Source organism: Drosophila melanogaster, chromosome 3R, assembly GCF_000001215.4.
Source record: "Drosophila melanogaster chromosome 3R".
NCBI classification, from domain to species: Eukaryota; Metazoa; Arthropoda; class Insecta; order Diptera; family Drosophilidae; genus Drosophila; species Drosophila melanogaster.
The window spans coordinates 11,974,947-11,993,731 of record NT_033777.3 but is presented as its reverse complement, the minus strand read 5'-3'; the positions used below and the strand labels follow the sequence as shown (position 1 = coordinate 11,993,731).

General features: G+C 43.3%; 5 protein-coding genes and 1 long non-coding RNA gene across 22 annotated transcripts; all 6 read left to right on the top strand.

The window, feature by feature from the left end:
* The first annotated feature begins 416 nt into the window (after nucleotides 1-416).
* mfas (midline fasciclin) lies at nucleotides 417-8,870 on the top strand. Of its 16 annotated transcripts, none has more exons than NM_176474.1 (10): nucleotides 417-483; nucleotides 880-990; nucleotides 1,589-1,660; nucleotides 4,407-4,522; nucleotides 4,933-5,074; nucleotides 6,356-6,547; nucleotides 6,612-6,897; nucleotides 6,960-7,428; nucleotides 7,501-8,183; nucleotides 8,245-8,870. In NM_176474.1, exons 2-10 carry the CDS (start codon nucleotides 920-922, stop codon nucleotides 8,731-8,733), a joined length of 2,520 nt encoding a protein of 839 aa, NP_788651.1. In that variant the 5' UTR covers nucleotides 417-483; nucleotides 880-919; the 3' UTR covers nucleotides 8,734-8,870. The 16 variants fall into 16 exon arrangements, with proteins under 16 accessions (NP_788651.1, NP_788653.1, NP_788655.1 ...); NM_176476.1 differs by having other exon boundaries at nucleotides 4,404-4,522; NM_176478.1 differs by having other exon boundaries at nucleotides 4,209-4,522.
* Nucleotides 8,871-9,190: 320 nt separating this feature from the next.
* Nucleotides 9,191-10,634, top strand: CG3397 (uncharacterized protein). Its single transcript, NM_141883.2, has 3 exons — nucleotides 9,191-9,652; nucleotides 9,708-10,246; nucleotides 10,449-10,634. Exons 1-3 carry the CDS (start codon nucleotides 9,224-9,226, stop codon nucleotides 10,507-10,509), a joined length of 1,029 nt encoding a protein of 342 aa, NP_650140.1. The 5' UTR covers nucleotides 9,191-9,223; the 3' UTR covers nucleotides 10,510-10,634.
* A 1,035-nt stretch (nucleotides 10,635-11,669) lies between these two features.
* On the top strand, nucleotides 11,670-13,028 carry CG12224 (uncharacterized protein). Its single transcript, NM_141882.3, is given in 3 exon segments — nucleotides 11,670-12,126; nucleotides 12,182-12,720; nucleotides 12,878-13,028. Coding segments are annotated over 3 exon segments (1,016 nt in total). The 5' UTR covers nucleotides 11,670-11,710; the 3' UTR covers nucleotides 12,939-13,028.
* A 313-nt stretch (nucleotides 13,029-13,341) lies between these two features.
* CG18547 (uncharacterized protein) lies at nucleotides 13,342-15,158 on the top strand. The gene is made up of 4 exons (NM_141881.2): nucleotides 13,342-13,533; nucleotides 13,712-14,153; nucleotides 14,211-14,587; nucleotides 15,039-15,158. The coding sequence occupies exons 1-4, from the start codon at nucleotides 13,388-13,390 to the stop codon at nucleotides 15,109-15,111; spliced, it is 1,038 nt and encodes a 345-aa protein (NP_650138.1). The 5' UTR covers nucleotides 13,342-13,387; the 3' UTR covers nucleotides 15,112-15,158.
* Nucleotides 15,159-15,553: 395 nt separating this feature from the next.
* lncRNA:CR44135 (long non-coding RNA:CR44135) lies at nucleotides 15,554-16,092 on the top strand. The gene has a single exon (NR_073998.1). It is a non-coding gene; the product is annotated as a long non-coding RNA:CR44135 (long non-coding RNA).
* Nucleotides 16,093-16,534: 442 nt separating this feature from the next.
* Nucleotides 16,535-18,576, top strand: CG10005 (uncharacterized protein). 2 transcript variants are annotated; one of them, NM_141880.4, is made up of 4 exons: nucleotides 16,535-16,743; nucleotides 17,237-17,633; nucleotides 18,018-18,308; nucleotides 18,419-18,576. In NM_141880.4, the coding sequence occupies exons 1-3, from the start codon at nucleotides 16,644-16,646 to the stop codon at nucleotides 18,214-18,216; spliced, it is 696 nt and encodes a 231-aa protein (NP_650137.3). In that variant the 5' UTR covers nucleotides 16,535-16,643; the 3' UTR covers nucleotides 18,217-18,308; nucleotides 18,419-18,576. The 2 variants fall into 2 exon arrangements, with proteins under 2 accessions (NP_650137.3, NP_001262491.1); NM_001275562.1 differs by lacking the exon at nucleotides 18,018-18,308 and adding an exon at nucleotides 17,689-17,804.
* Nucleotides 18,577-18,785: the final 209 nt, after the last annotated feature.

Below are 18,785 nucleotides of genomic sequence, written 5' to 3'. Positions count from 1 at the left end.
GAAATGCTCGCCAAGCCAAAGTCTGAAATGATATGAGTCCTATATTATAGGATATATTCTTCAGATTCTACACCGTTTTAGTTTGGGTTTTGTATCCCAAATTCTACAGTATTTTGAGTGAAATGTACTATGATTAATAAAAGTGCTTCGTTTCGCTCGCTTCTCTATGAAGTGTTAATAGCTGGCACTTTCACAATTTGTACGAACCTCCTGCCACCCGCACTATTTGCATATACATATGTAAATACACACATACATACATATATAGAGCTATTACCGATTTCACAGCGTCCCCAAAAGTTCTCTCTGTTCTCCCAAAGCTCCCATGATCACTACATGCGTTGATATCGCGGCAGAGGAATCGACGGCGACTGCGGCAGAGCAGCTTATAAATACCAGATGCTCGACGTTCTTGGGCAGTTAGTTTTAAACTGCGACTTGAAGCGGCAACATCGTCGGATCAAGCAACATATAACAACTTTCGTGAGTGCCACAAGTGCCCCTTTTTTACGATTAACTGCAGTAAAAGGAGCCAGAGACATTTGATAATTGAGTGTGTGCCAATTTTTGTAAAAACAAGACAATTGACAATAATTACAAGTGAGTGACAGGCGGTATATGTCGTCTATCCGTAGCATATTTACAATTAATGCGTGAAGACAGTGGAAAATTTTCTTCGTCGACCGTCGCTCTCACTCCCAAAATCAGTCACCTACATACGCGAGTGCAGCGCTGCGTGGAAAACCTGTATTTCTTCGGTTTCTCAGCTGTTTTTCCATCCATCGCGGTGAAATTTCTCGAATCCAACCAGCCATTCAGCCAGCTTCAGCCATTCCCTTGATTACAGCAACTTTCAGCTTGTCTCGTTCATTTACTTAGCTCCCAACCGAGGCTCCAGATTAAAATTGTGATACCAAACATGCTACGGCTGTGGGCCTGCCTGCTCCTCCTGGGATCAATCCAGATCCAGGCGGTTCCATTCTACGGCGAGTGAGTATCAATCCGACAAGTTTTTCGTGCTGTGTAGTAGCGTTCGTTTCATGCACATTTCACGTAGTTTGAGTTGTTTGCGTTGCGGGCTAAATGGTTAACATATGTACATCGACATCTTCTGATAAGGCATGAACTAAATGTTTTATGTTATCGGAACACAATTGAAATGCCAGGAATGCCTGGGACCCACAAAATTGAAATACTTCTCTAATTAAACATATACAATTTCATAGAATCATTGGAACAAAATTTTACCTAACAAGCGCATCCCAAATAACTAAAAACGGAAAAAAATTAAAAAAAAAAAAACACTTTGAAAGAAATACAAAATTAGATCTAAATTGAAACGTTTGATACCATCCATAACAATGTTTATAACAATATTAATGTAAGCCACGAGTTAAAAAACAAGTATTTTGCCATTATTGAAGTTTTACAATAACGCTTTCAAATATATTTTTGAAGACCAATTGGTAAAGTTTCCAAATAATCGTTAATATTAAGTGCTTAAGTCCCATAGAACTAACCCTAGTAGATTTTTCCCATCCGCCCGACCTTTTAAATCTGTCCCAATAAACGAAATGTTGAATTCCAGTTCAAGTTCTGAAGAGGTTGCCGAATTCGATGACTCCTCGGATTCCACACACGAGTCCTCAGATAACTCCAGGTGAACTATAAGTAAACGTAGTTAGCCCAGCTGTTGAGTCCCCAACATTTCCCAGTAGATTTGCTCATTTACAACTACTTAACAAAGCAAACATACCGACGAGGTTTACATGTTAAACAACTTAAAAATGCTTAAACAGTTTCAATATTTTTTTCACTCACGGGTTCCGCTGGGCCCACTGACACCACATAAAAGTTGGCTAATACCGGGTTCAGTGTTTTTTATGACATTTTCAAGCCCAACGAGGCACCGAGCCCTGTTTGTTCTTGGAGAAACTTTTCGCCCGCTAAACGAAACTGCAAATAAAGTTGACCGAAATGTTTATGGTAGCGAAGGCGCTGAAAGAGCGAAAAGTTCCCCCGGAAAGAAAGTCCAAAAGCCCGCCGAGTATTGACCTCAATTGATAAACCTTAAACTGAAATTGTTGAGTCGCAGAGATTGTCTGCCAATAAATCCGCATCGAACTGGGTTCTTTGCCGCCATTGGAAATGTGCAAAGGCCACGATCTGAGTCTTTGGCTTTTATTATTTTTTTCCCCCTTTTTTGCGAAAGATACTGCATCGCAAGAGAACAATGTGCAACCAAAGTGGGGCAACACCGCGGGACTTGGGCAACCAAGATCCACATCTTCTTCCACCGATCTTCTCCGTTCGCTCCACACTTGGCTGACTTTGCCACCTTTGGGTTCAAGCCGCCGCAGGGCTCATCTTTGGCACACAAATCTCGAACAGTTTTGGCCCTGAGAGCAATTGACATTTGACACGGCATTAAGTGGCATATTGTGGGTAATGGGTAATGCGCCGGCAAAAGAATGTCTCCGCAAACTCTATAATCTGCCCTCGAATTGGGTCGCCCACAATTTGGTTCCCCCTTTAACGCTCACAGAATGTTTTTTTTTATTCTGCCTGTCACGGCTGCGCTTAAATTAAATCAGGCAGCCATTTGGTTGGATCCATCTCTGCCCTCGACGTAAACATTTCCCTGGAAATTTCTGTGGCCAATGACTTTCGCTCTGGCTTCAAGCGAACAGAATTTAGTTTGTTTGCAAATTATATTCGATTCACAGATTGGATACGCAGTCTACAAATATTCCAAGTAGTCTTGAATACCATGATCACAAAACAAATACTTCACACATTCATTAATCTTTCACAAAGTACTTAGTCATTGAATTACTGCTAAATGGATATATTTAATATCTTATCAAACAACATACAGTTGATATTATATTTTTGCACAATTTTTAAGATGAAGAGTAATTATTCTAAGATTTCAAAAGTCATTCGCTCTATTGTAAGATTTTTTATTTCTTTATTCAAATCTGTTCATATGAATGTATACATTTTGAAATATTATTTGCATTCAATAATCGACGTACAGTAGTTAAAATAATGAAAAAGAAATAAAATTTTTGACTTATTTCCAAGTAATATAAAATATTTATGATAACGTTTTGAGTAAATATTCTTGCGAATAAATTGTGAATAAATTAAGTGTTCCTTTTTATCAAATATTTTGATGGTTTTTTGATTGATGGACACACAATTGATTTAAACTGAGGTGCATTCACTCGCTCTAGCAATATTATAGAAGTGATTTCCAGAGAATCTGACAAGGTAGAAAGAGAAAAAAAAAAATCAAACTGGCCAAGCCTCTATGTATTGTAATGTCGGCTTAAACCGCCTGTATCTGTAGCTCAGCCAAAGCCGCTTCGAGCCCTGTCGATCACGTCCCGCCTGGATGAGTCATCTTGGACGGAGGCAGATCTCCAACCAGAAGTGAATCGGATACACAGAAGTACCTCAAAGTCAGCAACCCAACAAATTGTTTACGTTTCGCCTTTTCGGGCAGTATTGTTTTATTATTTATTTCCAGCTAGTTTCGTTTCGTATATTTTTTTCATTTAGCACTTATTATGAGCTTTTTTTAATTAGCTCCCGCGAAGCGAATTTTAATGAGCCGCAGCGAAGAAAAAAAGATTTGAAGTTGGCTAACGCGTATGTATGTCTTCATAGAAAGTATCTGAGTCAGTTTACAGATTTCGAATGCATTGGGAGACGCAGAAAAAACCAAAATCCGTTGACATAAATCTCAGTTGATGGATGACAAGTGCAGGAACATTTCTCAAGTTTTGTTCGCCTTTTTCAGCGATTGTTTCGGCACTTAAAAAGTTATTTTCATTTGATTCTAAAAAGAGTTCCACTGACAGGCGCTTAGTATGCGGCTCAGGTAAATGCTGCGCAAAAAACCTAAACAATGAGCACGATCAGCATATATACTACATACAGATAGATACATATATTTAGTTTGGTGAGGATAGAGTTGAGCTTCTTTTTATGCGAGGTAACAATGGAGGCATATGAATTATTGGGTCCCGGTTCCGTTTCGATTCGTTCCGCTCACCAATGGAATTTGCATGAAGGGAACACACACAGACACACACACACACACACACATATGGGCACACAGTAGCCAGCTAATACTGTATACACTAACCACATCACTCTACACCACGTCCACTCCTACGCCCACTCCCACCGTTCTGCAGCTTTATGCCACATTTAACCCACCCATTGCCGGCGCATCGCAATCTGTTCGCGCCCCTGCCCTTCGCACCACTCGCACCGCTCGAGCCCCAAGATCCACTGCATGCCCAGGCCTCGCAGCGGATGGCGAGCGTCTGGAACGGACCCGCCCCGTTGGCGCCGCAACTCCACTCATCTCACCTGTTGCCCCTCTTCAGCAGCGGATACGACACCGAGTTCGTGCCACTGGAGCACCAGCAGCAGCCGCAGGGACGCCAGGAGACGGCGGCCACCGTTCCCGCTCAAACCCCCAGCGGTGTGGAGCAGAAGCCGTTCAGTAAGTGCTCTATATCTCTATAATATACATATATTTAGATATTCGTTTAAAATTTATTAAAATAGAAATCCCAAAACTCTTTTAATTATTTCTGTTGCAATTGGTTTCTAGTCCAAATCTGGAATAAAATCTGAATTTAAATCTGAAATTGAATCTTAGAAACGACCAATTTATAAACTACTTTGCAAAACAGCAAGAGGTAGCCATTCTTGATCAACTATGCTGATCGCTTAATTATAGTGATTTAACAATGCCATAAAAATTGCACTCGCAAAATTAGTATCTTGAAGAATATTATGTGCAAGCTTAATCTCAGCGTAATTTGAATTGTTACTAAAGAATATTTTAAGTGTCTTAAGCAATTGTTAAATTTTATAGTATGGTTTTAATTGCGTTTCCTTACTTCGCAGATGTGGACACCATCACCACGGATGTGAATTCCCCAAATCCGGCCATCTTCTTCCAGCAATCGTTCCCCTTCTTTGGCAATGAGTTCTTCAATTCGTTCGGAGGCTTTGGCTTTGGAGCTGCCCAGGAGCCCTGGTGGAAGGGGTAAGTGCCATCCATTAAGGGCATTTGCCCCCACTTGAATGCTAAAAAAAAAAAAAAAAGTCCCCCAGTTATGGTCACTAATTTGGCGTCTTTCCTAATCGCCGCACTCGAGTGATTCTGTGGCCAACTTCGCCGTTCTTGGCATTTGGCAATTAAGAGAGCACAATGTCAAGTTCATACGACCCATTAACTATATGATTGTATGGTATATATATTCTATAATTGTGTAAAGTTGGATGGGTTATCGCCATCATAGAGGCAATCGAGCATATCAATTAAATGGTAAATACCTACTTAAATAATTTTCCATCCAAGATTATTCGCAGCTGAGGCTGCTTAATAATTTTCCAGGGCTCGATTGCTGTTTTTTTTTTTAATTGCCCAACCAGATATGGCATTGTATATAGGGAAAAGTGAATGAATATATAGATATATAGTGTCTATATTGGATAAGTGCACAACTGCACGGTTTCTACAGCCGAGCTTGCACTTTTATAAATTGTGAAATCCACTTGTCGTCTTTTTTGCACTGTGCGATGAACTCGTTACTGCGCGGGCATAGTAAAATGAAAGTCACAGATGTGGCAAATTGATAAATTAGCTGCATTACAAACATATGTATGTATGTATGTATGCGACTGTGTATCTATGGTTCAGTGAGAAATTTCTAAAATCTACGCACACAATGAGTTCGCATTCAGTAGACTCCTCTCATCGCTGCCATAATTGAATTGATGGACTGGCAAAGCTGTTAAGCCAACACACATACGCATTTATATAAAAGTCAGTTTGTATAATATAACTATGCTTTCTATGTGCCGGACTCATTGTGCAAATCCATTGGGCAAACAATCGGTTAGCGAGTGCCGATCAACCGACTAAGTTGGATTGGATTCGGAGTTGTGGATATATAGGAATTTAGGGTTGAATCAAAATTATATACATATATGTATAGTGGTATATAGTGCTATATAGTGCATTGACATTTCGATTTGCATGTCTGTTATATGACCAATTCATTAGCAGGTTTGGCTATAATTTGTAGAGAACGTAAAGGGAGAATGATCATCATAGATTAAATATAGCAACAAGTTATTAGTAATTGCTCATTGAAGATAACTTATAAAACTAATGATTTGAATATATGCCTGAAATACACTATTTTTAAAGCTTATGTATTTGAGTCTCGAAAAACGATTGCCTTGAATTATATTTGTTCATTTCGCCAAACTATTACTACATCACATTGTTAACCAATAACCAATTTTTCGCTTTATTCAGACCCAATGTGTGCACCGAAAAGGAGGAAGACGAGACTGTGGCCAGTGAAACGGAGGCAGAAGAAACCGTGGACACCTTTGGCCAGGAACGTGATGGCGTTACCAACGTGGTGCGATCCCCACTCTTTGGCCAGTTCCAGTTCAGCGTTAACTCCTGCGCCGAGAAGCCCAACAAGCACGTCTGCACCAAGATGTAAGCAGATTACAGTAGGATTACCTAATCTCATCCAATTGATTGAACACTTTATCCCCTGCAGCGTGAATCAAAATGGCAAGAAGAAAACGCTGACGCTGACCCGCCAGTGCTGCTATGGATATGGACGCCCCAGAAACGCTGACTTCACAACGCCCTGCGAGAAGATCGACATCAAGGACGTGGAGGCCACGGCCAGTGACATGGGTGCCAAGCAGTTCCTGGAGAGTGCACGCACCGCCGGTGAGCTGGCCGATATGCTCGGAGCAGGCAGTGGCAAGAAGGTGACCCTCTTCGTGCCCAACGACGCCGCCTTCATGGAGTACCGTGGTCATCATCAGCAGGAGAATGTGAGCATGCCTTTGGTTACTAAAATTCATGTAAATAAATGAGAATTCTTTGCGTACAACAGAATGTGGAAGATGCCAAGGCCGAGGCTTCCAAGCCATCCATCTACAAACTGCACGCTGTTCTCGGCGAAGTTCAGCTGGAGGATGTGCCCAATGAGAAGCTTCTGCAGACGGAGCTGCCTGACCAGAAGATCCGCATCAACAGCTACCAGCTGCCTGCGGCTTTGGGCCTGGAACCCTACCGCTTTGCCGCCAACTGTGTGCCCATCGAGAAGCACGACAAGCTCTCGGAGCAGGCCCTTGTCCACACTCTGGGCGGAGTCCTGAAGCCGCTGACCAAGAACCTTATGGATATCATCAGGGAGCGTGCGGATATGTCCATTATGCGCACCGTTCTGGAGAAGACCAACCTGAGCGCCATGCTAGAGGATGACAAGCCAGTGACCATCTTTGTGCCCACCGATGCCGCCTTCGACAAGTTGGAACCTCATCTGCGTCGAGCCCTCAAGGAAGGTCGCGGTTGTGCCTCCAGTGAGTTGGTCTGGAAACTTATCCACAAGCAGCTAACTAACTAATATAATATGATTCCCATTTATCCGGTAGACATCCTGAAGAACCATTTGCTGGACCTCACCTTCTGCTCGCTGGCCACTGTTCCGGGTGCCAAGACGACGGCCTACAATCTACTGGGAGAACCCCTGCTCCTCAACCGAACCCACCGCGCTGCGAATCAGACTGGACCGACTCCCATCTACATCAATAACTTGGCCAAAATCATTGATGCCGATATCATGGGCACCAATGGTGTGCTGCACGTAATCGACACCATCCTGCCCACCGAATCGGCTCTGCCCATGACCTCGCTGATGTCGCAAAAGAACCTGACCATCTTCCAGCGATTGCTGGAGGCCTCCGGCTACGATGATCAGTTCGACGATCTGGACAACGTGACCATCTTTGCACCAACTGACAAGGCTCTGCAGAATACGGAATGGGCTCGCATGCTCAAGGAACAGCCGGAGCTGCTGAATCATAACTTGGATCTGCTGGAGTTCCTTAACTACCATGTGGTCAAGCCCATGATCAAGACCTGTGACCTGTCGGAGAAGTCCCTGCCCACGGTTGCTGGATCTAGTGTGCGTCTGAACCTGTACTCCACCCATGCTCTCTTCTCGGACGTGATGAACCGGGCAACGGTAAACTGTGCCCGTTTGGTGCACTTCGATGACGAGAGCTGCGGATCCGTTCTCCACCAGGTGGATCGTGCCTTGGCGCCTCCCAAGAATGTGAGTTCTACGAGGTTATCACGGAATTTAAAGCTTATGCTTATTTGTAAATATTCCACAGAACATGCTTAAGCTGCTGGAGGCTAATCCCAACTACAGCAAGTTCCTGGAGCTGGTTCGTAAGGCTAATCTTACACAGCTGCTGTCCAACGATTCGAGGAGTCTCACCCTGCTGGTGCCAAAGAACGATATCTTCGAGGAGCTGAACGAGTCCGGTGAGGGTTCAAAGCCCGCCGATCCCATGGCCTTGGTCAAAACCCATATCGTTGAGGATGTTGTCTGCTGTGCCGGCATTATCCCAACCAACTGGCCATTTGTCCGCTCCATCGAGTCCATCTCTGGCCAGCATCTGCGTATCACCCGCGATCGTCGTCCCAAGATCGAGAACGCCGGCGTCACCAAGTGCGATGTGGTGGCCACCAATGGAATTCTCCATGAGATCAACGACATCATCGTGCCACGCCCACAGCGCCAGCAACAGCAGCGACCCCAGCTGATCCCGCCCGGAGCTGGCTATCAGCCACAGGGCGATTTCGATGTCTTCTTCTGAGCGGTGCTCGTCCCCATCTCATGCATATTGATATATAAAGCAGATATTTATATTTACTCTTAACGATTTGTCAACTGATTGGAAGCCGCAAAAAGCTCAGAATCTCCTCTGATAAATAAAATAAATAGTATTAAAACAAACATGATCGGAGTTATGCTTATTGTTCACATGCAAGGTATTAAAAGGAATTACCTTAATTGGGAATTGGTTTTCTCTTTAAAAAATGTGGTTGGTATATGATATCACAATTTTTAGAATCATTCTTACAGAGAGCTACATTAATAATGCGAAATTACATAGTAATATATATAAAGAACTAAGAGCGAACCTTCTCTTCCACAGCTTATCACGAAGAGAAGCTTGCTAAGGGAGGCAAATCTATTTTGGAACTCACTCATACCTACATATGTTAAAATCACTTTATGCACTTATAAAGTGCCATTTTTCTAGGAGTTCTATTCATTCAAGCTTGTTAATTGAAGCGAAAAGGATGTCGGGATCACTGCCAGCTACTTTCGTCAAGGGTTTCCACGATGAGGAGAAGGTGCGTCGTATGGAGTACCGCCAACTCGGATCCACGGGTCTGCGAGTATCCAAAATTGCTTTGGGTGGTGCCACTCTCTCCAAGCTCTTCTCCGATGACTTCGATCGCGAGGAGGGCATCCTCACGGTGCAGGAAGCCATTAGATCCGGTATCAACTACATAGACACGGCTCCCTTTTATGGCCAAGGCAAATCGGAAGAGCTGCTTGGCCAGGCGCTCAAGGATGTGCCCCGGGAGGCCTATTATATAGCAACTAAAGTTGCACGTTACGAGTTGGATCCAAACAATATGTTCGACTATACGGCTGCCAAGGCTCGGGAGAGTGTGAAGCGTAGTCTGGAGCTGCTCCAGTTGGACAGGGTGGACGTACTACAGGTGTGTTTGGTATACCAATATATAGATTTGTCTATAAACTAACACCTTGTGACAGGTTCATGACGTGGATGCGGCACCTAGTCTGGACATGGTGCTGAATGAGACCATACCCGTCCTCGAGGAGTACGTCCAGGCGGGAAAGGCTCGATTCATCGGAGTCACCGCCTACGATGTGGACGTGCTGAAGGAGTGTGCCGAGCGGGGCAAAGGTCGCATCCAGGTGGTGCTCAACTATGCCCGCTACACCCTGTTGGACAACACTTTGCTGCGCCACATGAAGGCCTTCCAGGAGATGGGCGTGGGCGTTGTCTGTGCGGCCGCGCACTCTCTGGGACTCCTAAGCAACGCTGGACCCCAGTCCTGGCATCCTGGTAGTCCGGAACTCCTAGCTGTGGGCAAACGGGGAGCCGAAATCTGTCAGAAGAGGAACGTTGAGCTTGGAAAGCTGGCCATGTACTATACAATGCAACTGGATGGGGCGGCCACCTTCCTCATCGGTATCCCCAACCGAAAGCTGCTGCGGATTAACTTGGACGCGATCTTCGACGGTCTCACTTCCCACGAACAGGAAGTGCTGCAGTATCTGCGCGAAAAGTAAGTTGGCCAACAACTGGTTACGCCGAACTGTGCAAGTCGGATTTGGTGTTACCAATCCTGCTATTGCATCACGGGCACGAACTTGGCCTCGGCCTGGCCAAACTGGTTAATGGTAGCTCGATCCAGAGCAGACTGCTAGCGTTAAATCTCCATTCCAATCGCTACAATACATTGGTTTCCTTTTCTGTCTTCGTTTCAGCGTTTTTACCAAGTCCTACAGTTGGGGCTCCACTTTATCCACGGTTAACATGTTCAAATGAGCGACCACTTGGACGGGCAATCGAACTTGAGCTCCAAGACCAAGAAATCTTTGGTAATGCAGGGAGAACGGATTTAAAATAAACTTTAGATTATAATATTCACTGAAATAAAATATTAAATGAATATTTTTGAACCTATTTATTTTTTATAACAGTCGGCCTAAAGCAAACTTTATGCAAATTTATGATTAAGTTATTCCCAGATAAGATCAAGTTCAGTTGGGCCAACAGTTCAGGTCATTTAAGATTACAGATAATAATCAAACACAGCTTTGATTCAGCTGATTAATATTTGTTTTCTTTGCCTCAAAAGATCCAATGAGAAAGGCAAGAGAAGAAAGCCTCTCAAAAGCGACTACCGTTTATTGCAAAACAGAATACTTCTGAAGAGGCTTTTCATTTAAGACTACTTTCCCTTAAAAAAATCCACTCCCTCTCTTAATTTTAATTCGAGAAGAGATAATAAAAGATTTGTTCAAACACGTTAAAACCGCTCCGATACAGAACTATTCTCTCTTTGATAAGAGGCAATCTGTGTTGTTCAGAATATAAGTTATATTTATAATATTAAGCAGGCAGTACTTCTCTGACTGCCGATCGAATTTCAACAGACCGCGCAATATATTCGAATGAAAACAAAAAAACAGAAAGTTCTAGAAATTTTGGATGAAGTTGCGATTATGTATTCAATAATATAGGGCAAGGCCAATTTATGTGAGCTGCCTTGACTTATATTTATAAAATATTATAAAAATGTTGTGCAATTTAGAAGTTAATATATTTTCTTTTTTAGCTTTGATTTCGAAACAAAAATCTGGCACTAACTCTGAAGAGCTCCTTAGACAGGCACTGAAAAAAAGCCGCAAAAATCCCATTGTATCGCTACAACTAGTTGTTGCAACTATGGCTCGCTTTTCTCTTAAAAAATGTGGCTGATATACAATAATATGATTTTCAGAATCGTACTGTTTGAGAGCTAAGTTGATAATGCGAACAAAGAGCCGGAATTCTCTTCCACACCTTATCAATAAGAAAATCTTGCTAATCGGGGCAATTATATTACGGAACTCACTCAAACAAAGTGAAAAATTACTTATTTACCCCCACAGTTCTTATCTGAAAACCTGGTCCCCAAATCATATAAAAGCCCGATTTTTTTAGTTGTTCCTTTCATTCAAACTTGTTAGTTGAACAGAAAAGGATGTCGGGATCACTGCCAGCTACTTTCGTCAAGGGTTTCCACGATGAGGAGAAGGTGCGTCGTATGGAGTACCGCCAACTCGGATCCACGGGTCTGCACGTGTCTAAATTAGCTATAGGTGGCTCCCCCCTTTGCAATCTCTTCTTTGATGACTATGATCGCGAGGAGGGCATCCTTATGGTGCAGGAGGCCATTAGATCTGGCATTAACTATATAGACACAGCTCCATTCTATCGGAGGTGCTGCTTGGCCAGGCCCTAAAGGATGTACCCCGGGAGGCCTATTATATTGCCACTAAAGTGGCGCGCTACGGGCTGGATCCGAAGAATATGTTTGACTATTCGGCTGACAAAGCTCGGGAGAGTGTGAAGCGGAGTCTGGAGCGGCTCCAGTTGGACAGGGTGGACATACTACAGGTGGGTTTGGTAGATTCGTCTATAAGCTGGTGAACTAATATGGCCCTTATGACAGGTTCATGACGTGGACGCGGCACCCAATCTAGACATAGTGCTGAATGAGACCATACCCGTCCTCGAGGAGTACGTCCAGGCGGGAAAGGCTCGATTCATCGGAGTCACCGCCTACGATGTGGACGTGCTGAAGGAGTGTGCCGAGCGGGGCAAGGGTCGCATTCAGGTGGTGCTCAACTATGCTCGTTACACCCTTTTAGACAACACCTTGCTGCGCTACATGAAGGACTTCCAGAAAATGGGAGTGGGCGTTGTCTGTGCGGCCGCTCACTCATTGGGACTCTTGAGAAACGCTGGACCACATGCATCGCATCCCGGTAGTCAGGAAATCCTGGCCGTGGCCAAACGGGGGGCCGAAATCTGCCAGCAGAGGAACGTGGAGCTGGGAAAGCTGGCCATGTACTATACGATGCAACTGGATGGGGCGGCCACCTTCCTCATCGGCATCCCCAACCGAAAGCTGCTGCGGATTAACCTGGACGCGATCTTCGACGGTCTCACTTCCCACGAACAGGAAGTGCTGCAGTATTTGCGCGAAAAGTAAGTTGGCCAACAACTGGTTAGTCGGATTTGGTGTTACCAATCCTGCAATTGCATCACGGTCACGAACTAGGCCTCAACCTAGCCAGACTGGTTAATGGTGAATCTCTATTTAATCGACACCGTACATTGGTTTCCTTTTCTGTCTTTATTTCAGCGTCTTTACCAAGTCCTACAGTTGGGGATCCACTTTATCCACGGCTAAGTTGTTAAAGTGAGAAACCAATAAATCAATGGAAATGCAGAAAGAACGGATTTAAAATAAACTTTAGATTATACAATTCACTTAAATAAAAAGTTATTAAGGGAACATTTTTAACCATTTGAATTATTGAAAATGTATATTTTATGGGACGTCGAGAGGGCTTTAAAGGCTTTGCACTTGGTTTATTGCAAAACAGAATTCTTCTGAAGAATCTCTTTCTTAAAGACTACTTTCCCTTAAAGAAAATATCCAATCCCTCTCTTAATTTTAATTCGAGAAGAGAAAATAAGAGATTTGTTCAAATACTTTAAAACCGCTCCAATACAGAACATTTCTCTTTTTGATAAGAGGCAATGTGTGATGTTCAGAATATAAACTATACCCATTATATTGAGCAGGCAGTAGTTCTCTGACTGCCGATCGAATTTCAACAGACCGCGCAATATATTCGGATTATTAAAAATGTCTCAAACATTACCGGCTACCTATGTGAAGGGATTCCACGATGAGGCGAAGGTGCGTCGGATGGAATATCGCAATCTCGGAAAGACCGGCCTGCAAGTCTCGAAAGTCTCTTTCGGAGGCGGCGCCCTGTGCGCGAACTACGGGTAAGAGAAATCTTAACAAATTCAATTACTCCCGTACACAGAAAGAATATTTTCTTTCTTTGGCATTTAATAATAAAAATTCTAGAAAGTATTGCTGAAAGTACGAATTCGTAATTTAAAATAATGGGGAAAATGTTTGAGATTGTATTCATCTCTAATTTCATATATTCCCTTTCAGTTTTGATTTGGAGGAGGGTATTAAAACTGTGCACGAGGCCGTAAAGTCAGGCATCAACTACATTGACACTGCTCCCTGGTATGGTCAGGGTCGCTCTGAGGAGGTCCTGGGACTGGCCCTAAAGGATGTGCCGCGGGAATCCTACTATATCGCCACGAAAGTGGCTCGCTACGAACTGGACTACGATAAAATGTTTGACTTTAGTGCCAAGAAGACGCGCGAAAGCGTGGAGAAGAGCTTGAAACTACTTGGCCTGGACTACGTTGATGTCATCCAGATTCACGATATCGAGTTCGCCAAGGATCTGGACATTGTGATCAACGAGACACTGCCCACTTTGGAGCAGCTGGTCAAGGAGGGCAAGGCAAGATTCATTGGAGTGTCCGCTTACCCGATTTCGGTGCTTAAGGAGTTCCTGACCCGAACAGCCGGAAGACTCGATGTGAGTTTATAGCATACACTTCAAATTTCAAGTTTTAAATCTCATATCGCCCACCAGACGGTCCTCACCTATGCCAGATACACCCTGACCGATGAAACGCTCCTGGAGTACCTGGATTTCTTCAAGTCCCAGAACCTGGGCGTCATCTGTGCCGCAGCTCATGCCCTCGGACTGCTGACCAATGCCGGTCCACAGCCATGGCATCCGGCCAGTGATGAGCAGAAGGCCATTGCCCGGAAGGCATCGGAGGTCTGCAAGGAACGCGGCGTGGAGCTGGGCAAGCTGGCCATGTACTACACGATGAGCGGACTGCCCGAAGTGAGCACCTTCCTAACGGGCATGCAGACGCGCCAGTTGCTGCGAATCAACCTGGATGCCAACGAAGTGGGCCTCAGCGATAAGGAGCAGGAAGTGTTGCGGTACCTGAAAGAAAAGTAAGTGTCCGACTCGGAAGTTGGCCAAATGCGGCACAGCGAAAATTGTGCAACTCGGATACAATGTTACCATTACATCACATTCACTTCCCCAGCCATTGGGGGTCCACAGCTCGGCTAGTTGTCCATACACGGCAGTGTGTGTGTGTGTGTGTGTATGCATGATCGTTGTCAATCTTGGCCATCGGTGCAGTAGGCACCAGACAACCTCTTTCCCCCATACCCACTCCCCGGCAATTACTGACCACTTCCCCAAGTGCGCGATCTCTGCGATTCCCGCTTGGAGTTTGGAGGTTCAACTTGTGGGTCTCTCTTCACTGCAGCGTTTCGTGCTCCACAAGCATTATCCATACACATCAGCATTGCTTTTTCTCCTTTTGCTTTGGCTAATTTCACTATCCTCTCTATTAAGGCATTATGTAAATTTGATATTTTATGTTACTATTTGCAGTGTTTTGACGAAGCCTTTCGATTGGGAGGGCAACGAACTGGAAATATATTGGGCGGCCCTGAAGAAGAAATAATGATGAAATGATCTTAAAATCGAAACGATAAATATGCACTTTAACGGAAAATGATTTGTGTTTTCTTTGGGTGACCTTTTTTTTGCACTTACAGTGCCCTAGAAATGAACTTCAGATGGTTCAGGATGGAAAAATCAATTTATTTTGAAAACAACAATTGATAAGCGTTTAATCAGCGAGTGAGTGATAATTCGCGCAGATAGCATTTAACAATAACAGAAGATAAGTGGTAAGCTCTTCAAGCCAAATCACATATATGTGACATAAATTATAGGGTAGGTAAGTCACCAACAAGCTGTTATAAATATGATTTGAAATATAAGAAAGCACGGCTAATTTTTGATTATTTAAAAATGAGCAAAATTAATTATTAATTAATTAATCCGAACAAATGCAGCAATCTTTTTTTGCAAAATCCACAGCTTTGAAAACCGGCAATCACACGGAGGCATAACAACTTAATCAACTGCAGCTGAGCTTCCACAAATCTCTCGAAGTAAATGCATTTTGGCCAATATTGAACAACGCCACTTCCACCTTTCGCTGGCTTGGCTTGGCCAAACCGAAATCGTTAACTAATTACACTTTAATTAACGCAATAAACGTATAACAAAAGACGTAAGCAACAACAAATGCCGGTGGAAAACTAACGAAGAAAATAAAAACCAACCTCAAGATGAAAACCACTGCTCAAATTATTAAATTCGTTGCATGAAGGAGAACCAAAGTCGAGAGCATAGCCAGTCGCAAAAAAACGGGGAAGTTTAATAACATTTTGAATAATGAACGGCAACCAAAAAAAATCGGTTGAATGCAGCGCTAAAAATGCGAAACGAATGCACCGCAGCAGAAATCCACATGCCACACGCGAAAAGCGGAAATGTCTTTGGAGCGATGCCGCATTTTGTTTTCCTTAAAGTGCCGCTTTAAATAAATATTTATACCCTGGAAAAATGTAGTTTATCGTTTTAAGATTTACTTAAAAAATTCGTCAAATATTTATTGTTTTAAGAGTTCTAAAACATTACAAAGCTAGATATTGTCAAAAGAATTTCGTATCTACTTAATTAATTAATTAATTTAATTTAAATAAATGTTTTTGGTTTCCAGAAAAGGAATCTAAATCTTTTTGTAGAATTTTTAAATAATTACATATATGTACATCATTTTGATGGGTACTCAATATGTCTATACTTATGGATTCGTTTTGGTTTTCCATCGGCGCTGCCAATAAATTTTCGCCTTATCAAAAGCGCAGTGCAATTAACTGTTTTCATGCTCTGCTATTGACCAAATTCTCACCGACTCTCTGTGGAGTCGACTCTTCCTCTCTTAAGTCGAGTCATATTTCCAGTTTTCTTTCATCGCCTGTGGTGAGTGGAGTTTTTGAGTCGCGCTTATATGCGCTGCGCAGCCGCATTTGCTTCGTCAGTTTGAATCTTGGCTTGCAGCTGTGAAGATATCTACGAGAGTCAGGAAACTCGCTATAACTTTAAATCGTTTTGTATTAAATAATAATAAAGTGCAGTAATATGTCGGGATTAATGAATGGCTTTCTGCTTTTGTTCGCCTGCAATTTGCTGTTGGCTGTGCACGTATCTGCCAATAAGCAGCAGAAAAATCAAAACCAAGGTAAGATCGTCGACTTGGGTCAGCAAGAGAACAACGTGACTGAATCATCCAGGTTGGGCGAAGAAATTCCCAATGCCAAGTTCTTTTGCTGCGCGCTGTTCTAGCCAGACCAAAATAAACAGAAACCGGTTACCAGCAATGCCGGCTATCTGAGAGATGAGTGAACTTCAACGGTTCGGTGGATAAGGTGCACAGAAATGGTAGGCTCAGGTGGTTCTAACGGTTACTTACGCGAAGAAAGCACTTAAAAGTGGCCAACAAAAGAAAAGGAGAGTTATAGTCTATAAATGCTTAAAGAAAGTTGAAGAACTTAAGCAGGCTTTTATGTTTAGTTACTTGCATTTTTTTAATTGGAACAATTATACCTAGTTTACTAAACGTACAACATTACATTAAAAAGCAAAAGAAGCAGATATTTTTACTTAATAGCATAGAAACGTGTTACATAAACCACCTTTAATGTCAAGCATGAAATTGTTTCGCCCTATTGCAGAAATCTGGGAACAAGACCTTTCGGACACCTTTAAAATCGAGGGCAGCGACCAGGGCATTCAAAAGGTTAACCTCAAGTGCGGAGCGGACTCCATGAACGTGGTGCTGGAGACGGAGAAGCCTTTCATGGGTGTGATGTACACTCGTGGCAGCTTCTACAAGCAGTCTGCGCCGTGCTTCATGAAGCCATCTTCCAGCCAGGGATCCCGCACAATGGAGATGAACTTCCAGCTGGACCAGTGCCAGACGATCCGGGATGGTGATCTCTACACCAACATCGTGGTGATCCAAAACGACCCAGAGCTGATCACACCCGGAGATTCGGCCTTCTCGCTGGAATGCGACTTCCGGCAGCCTCGCAACCTGGACGTGGAGGCCAGCATGCAGGCCAGGGACAGGTAAGGTGGCGGATCTGAGTCCGAATCTCTGATTACGATCTCTGATCTGCATTAGAAACCCACAAAAGTTGCGCGGAGCACGCGGTGGAGCCCGCCAGCGCCAATAGATCTTTTCAACCAATCTAGATCTTTCCTCTTCGACTACAATCACCTCCAAAAGCTGTACATAAGGTACAAGAGAGATGACCAGTTTTTTTGCTATACCCCCAAAATCTAATACCAGCCAAGTAGCGCTATACTAACCATACATAACTAACTTTGGTACACAACAATCAGTTACGGCCCAGATAGGTACTCATAGGATATTCGAATATTTATCCGAATTATTTAGTCCACTTGTCACACCACCAGTACAATACCCGCCCACATACATGCATTCCACAGAGTGGCCACTGGTTCGAAAATCACACTCACAAGTCCTGATCCCGCGGCACCCACGGAACACCTACATAACTCGGTGGTCAGCAACAGCGACTCGGTCGCATACATACCAAAGTTCAGTCGGCCAAATAGAACCATACACCTGGGCTCCGTGGAGGAGGTGACGCTGCCATCGTCCTCCCAGGCGCGAGATGAGCTCTAGGAACACCTACACTCCACGAAACGATACTTAAATAGAACACAAGATACTCAAAGACATTATCACAACACTTAAAGAAACACCACAGAGTACAGGTGAGGCGACAGGACACGCTTTGGTTGCCAACTGTGTTTTTGCTTGCTAATGTTTGCTAAATATCGATTTTGCGATCCTATACTATATTATAATATTGAATTATTTACAGGAAATTAGCACAGAATGCGACGCAGGCGCCAACGGAAGCAAATTGATGGCAATTGTGCGGCAAATGCATTAACACCACTTCATGTATTTTCATTTAAATGGTTTTTCATATCCTGTGATATTTTTTAAGTTTGTGTTTAATAAAAACTTGGCAAAAGTAATCCATTTTTCTGTTGAAATATTTATACAATTTGTAAAGTCCCAAAGATCGTCAACGAAGTTTTATGTGACACTTTCCCTAATATTAAATCCATAAGCATTTTGGTGTCGATTCAGTTTTAATTTCAAAATATAATTTCACGCGCCAATTTAAAACCCACCAGTTGCTTTGTAGTGTGACCATATTCGTTGTTGATTTCCTGCTCACT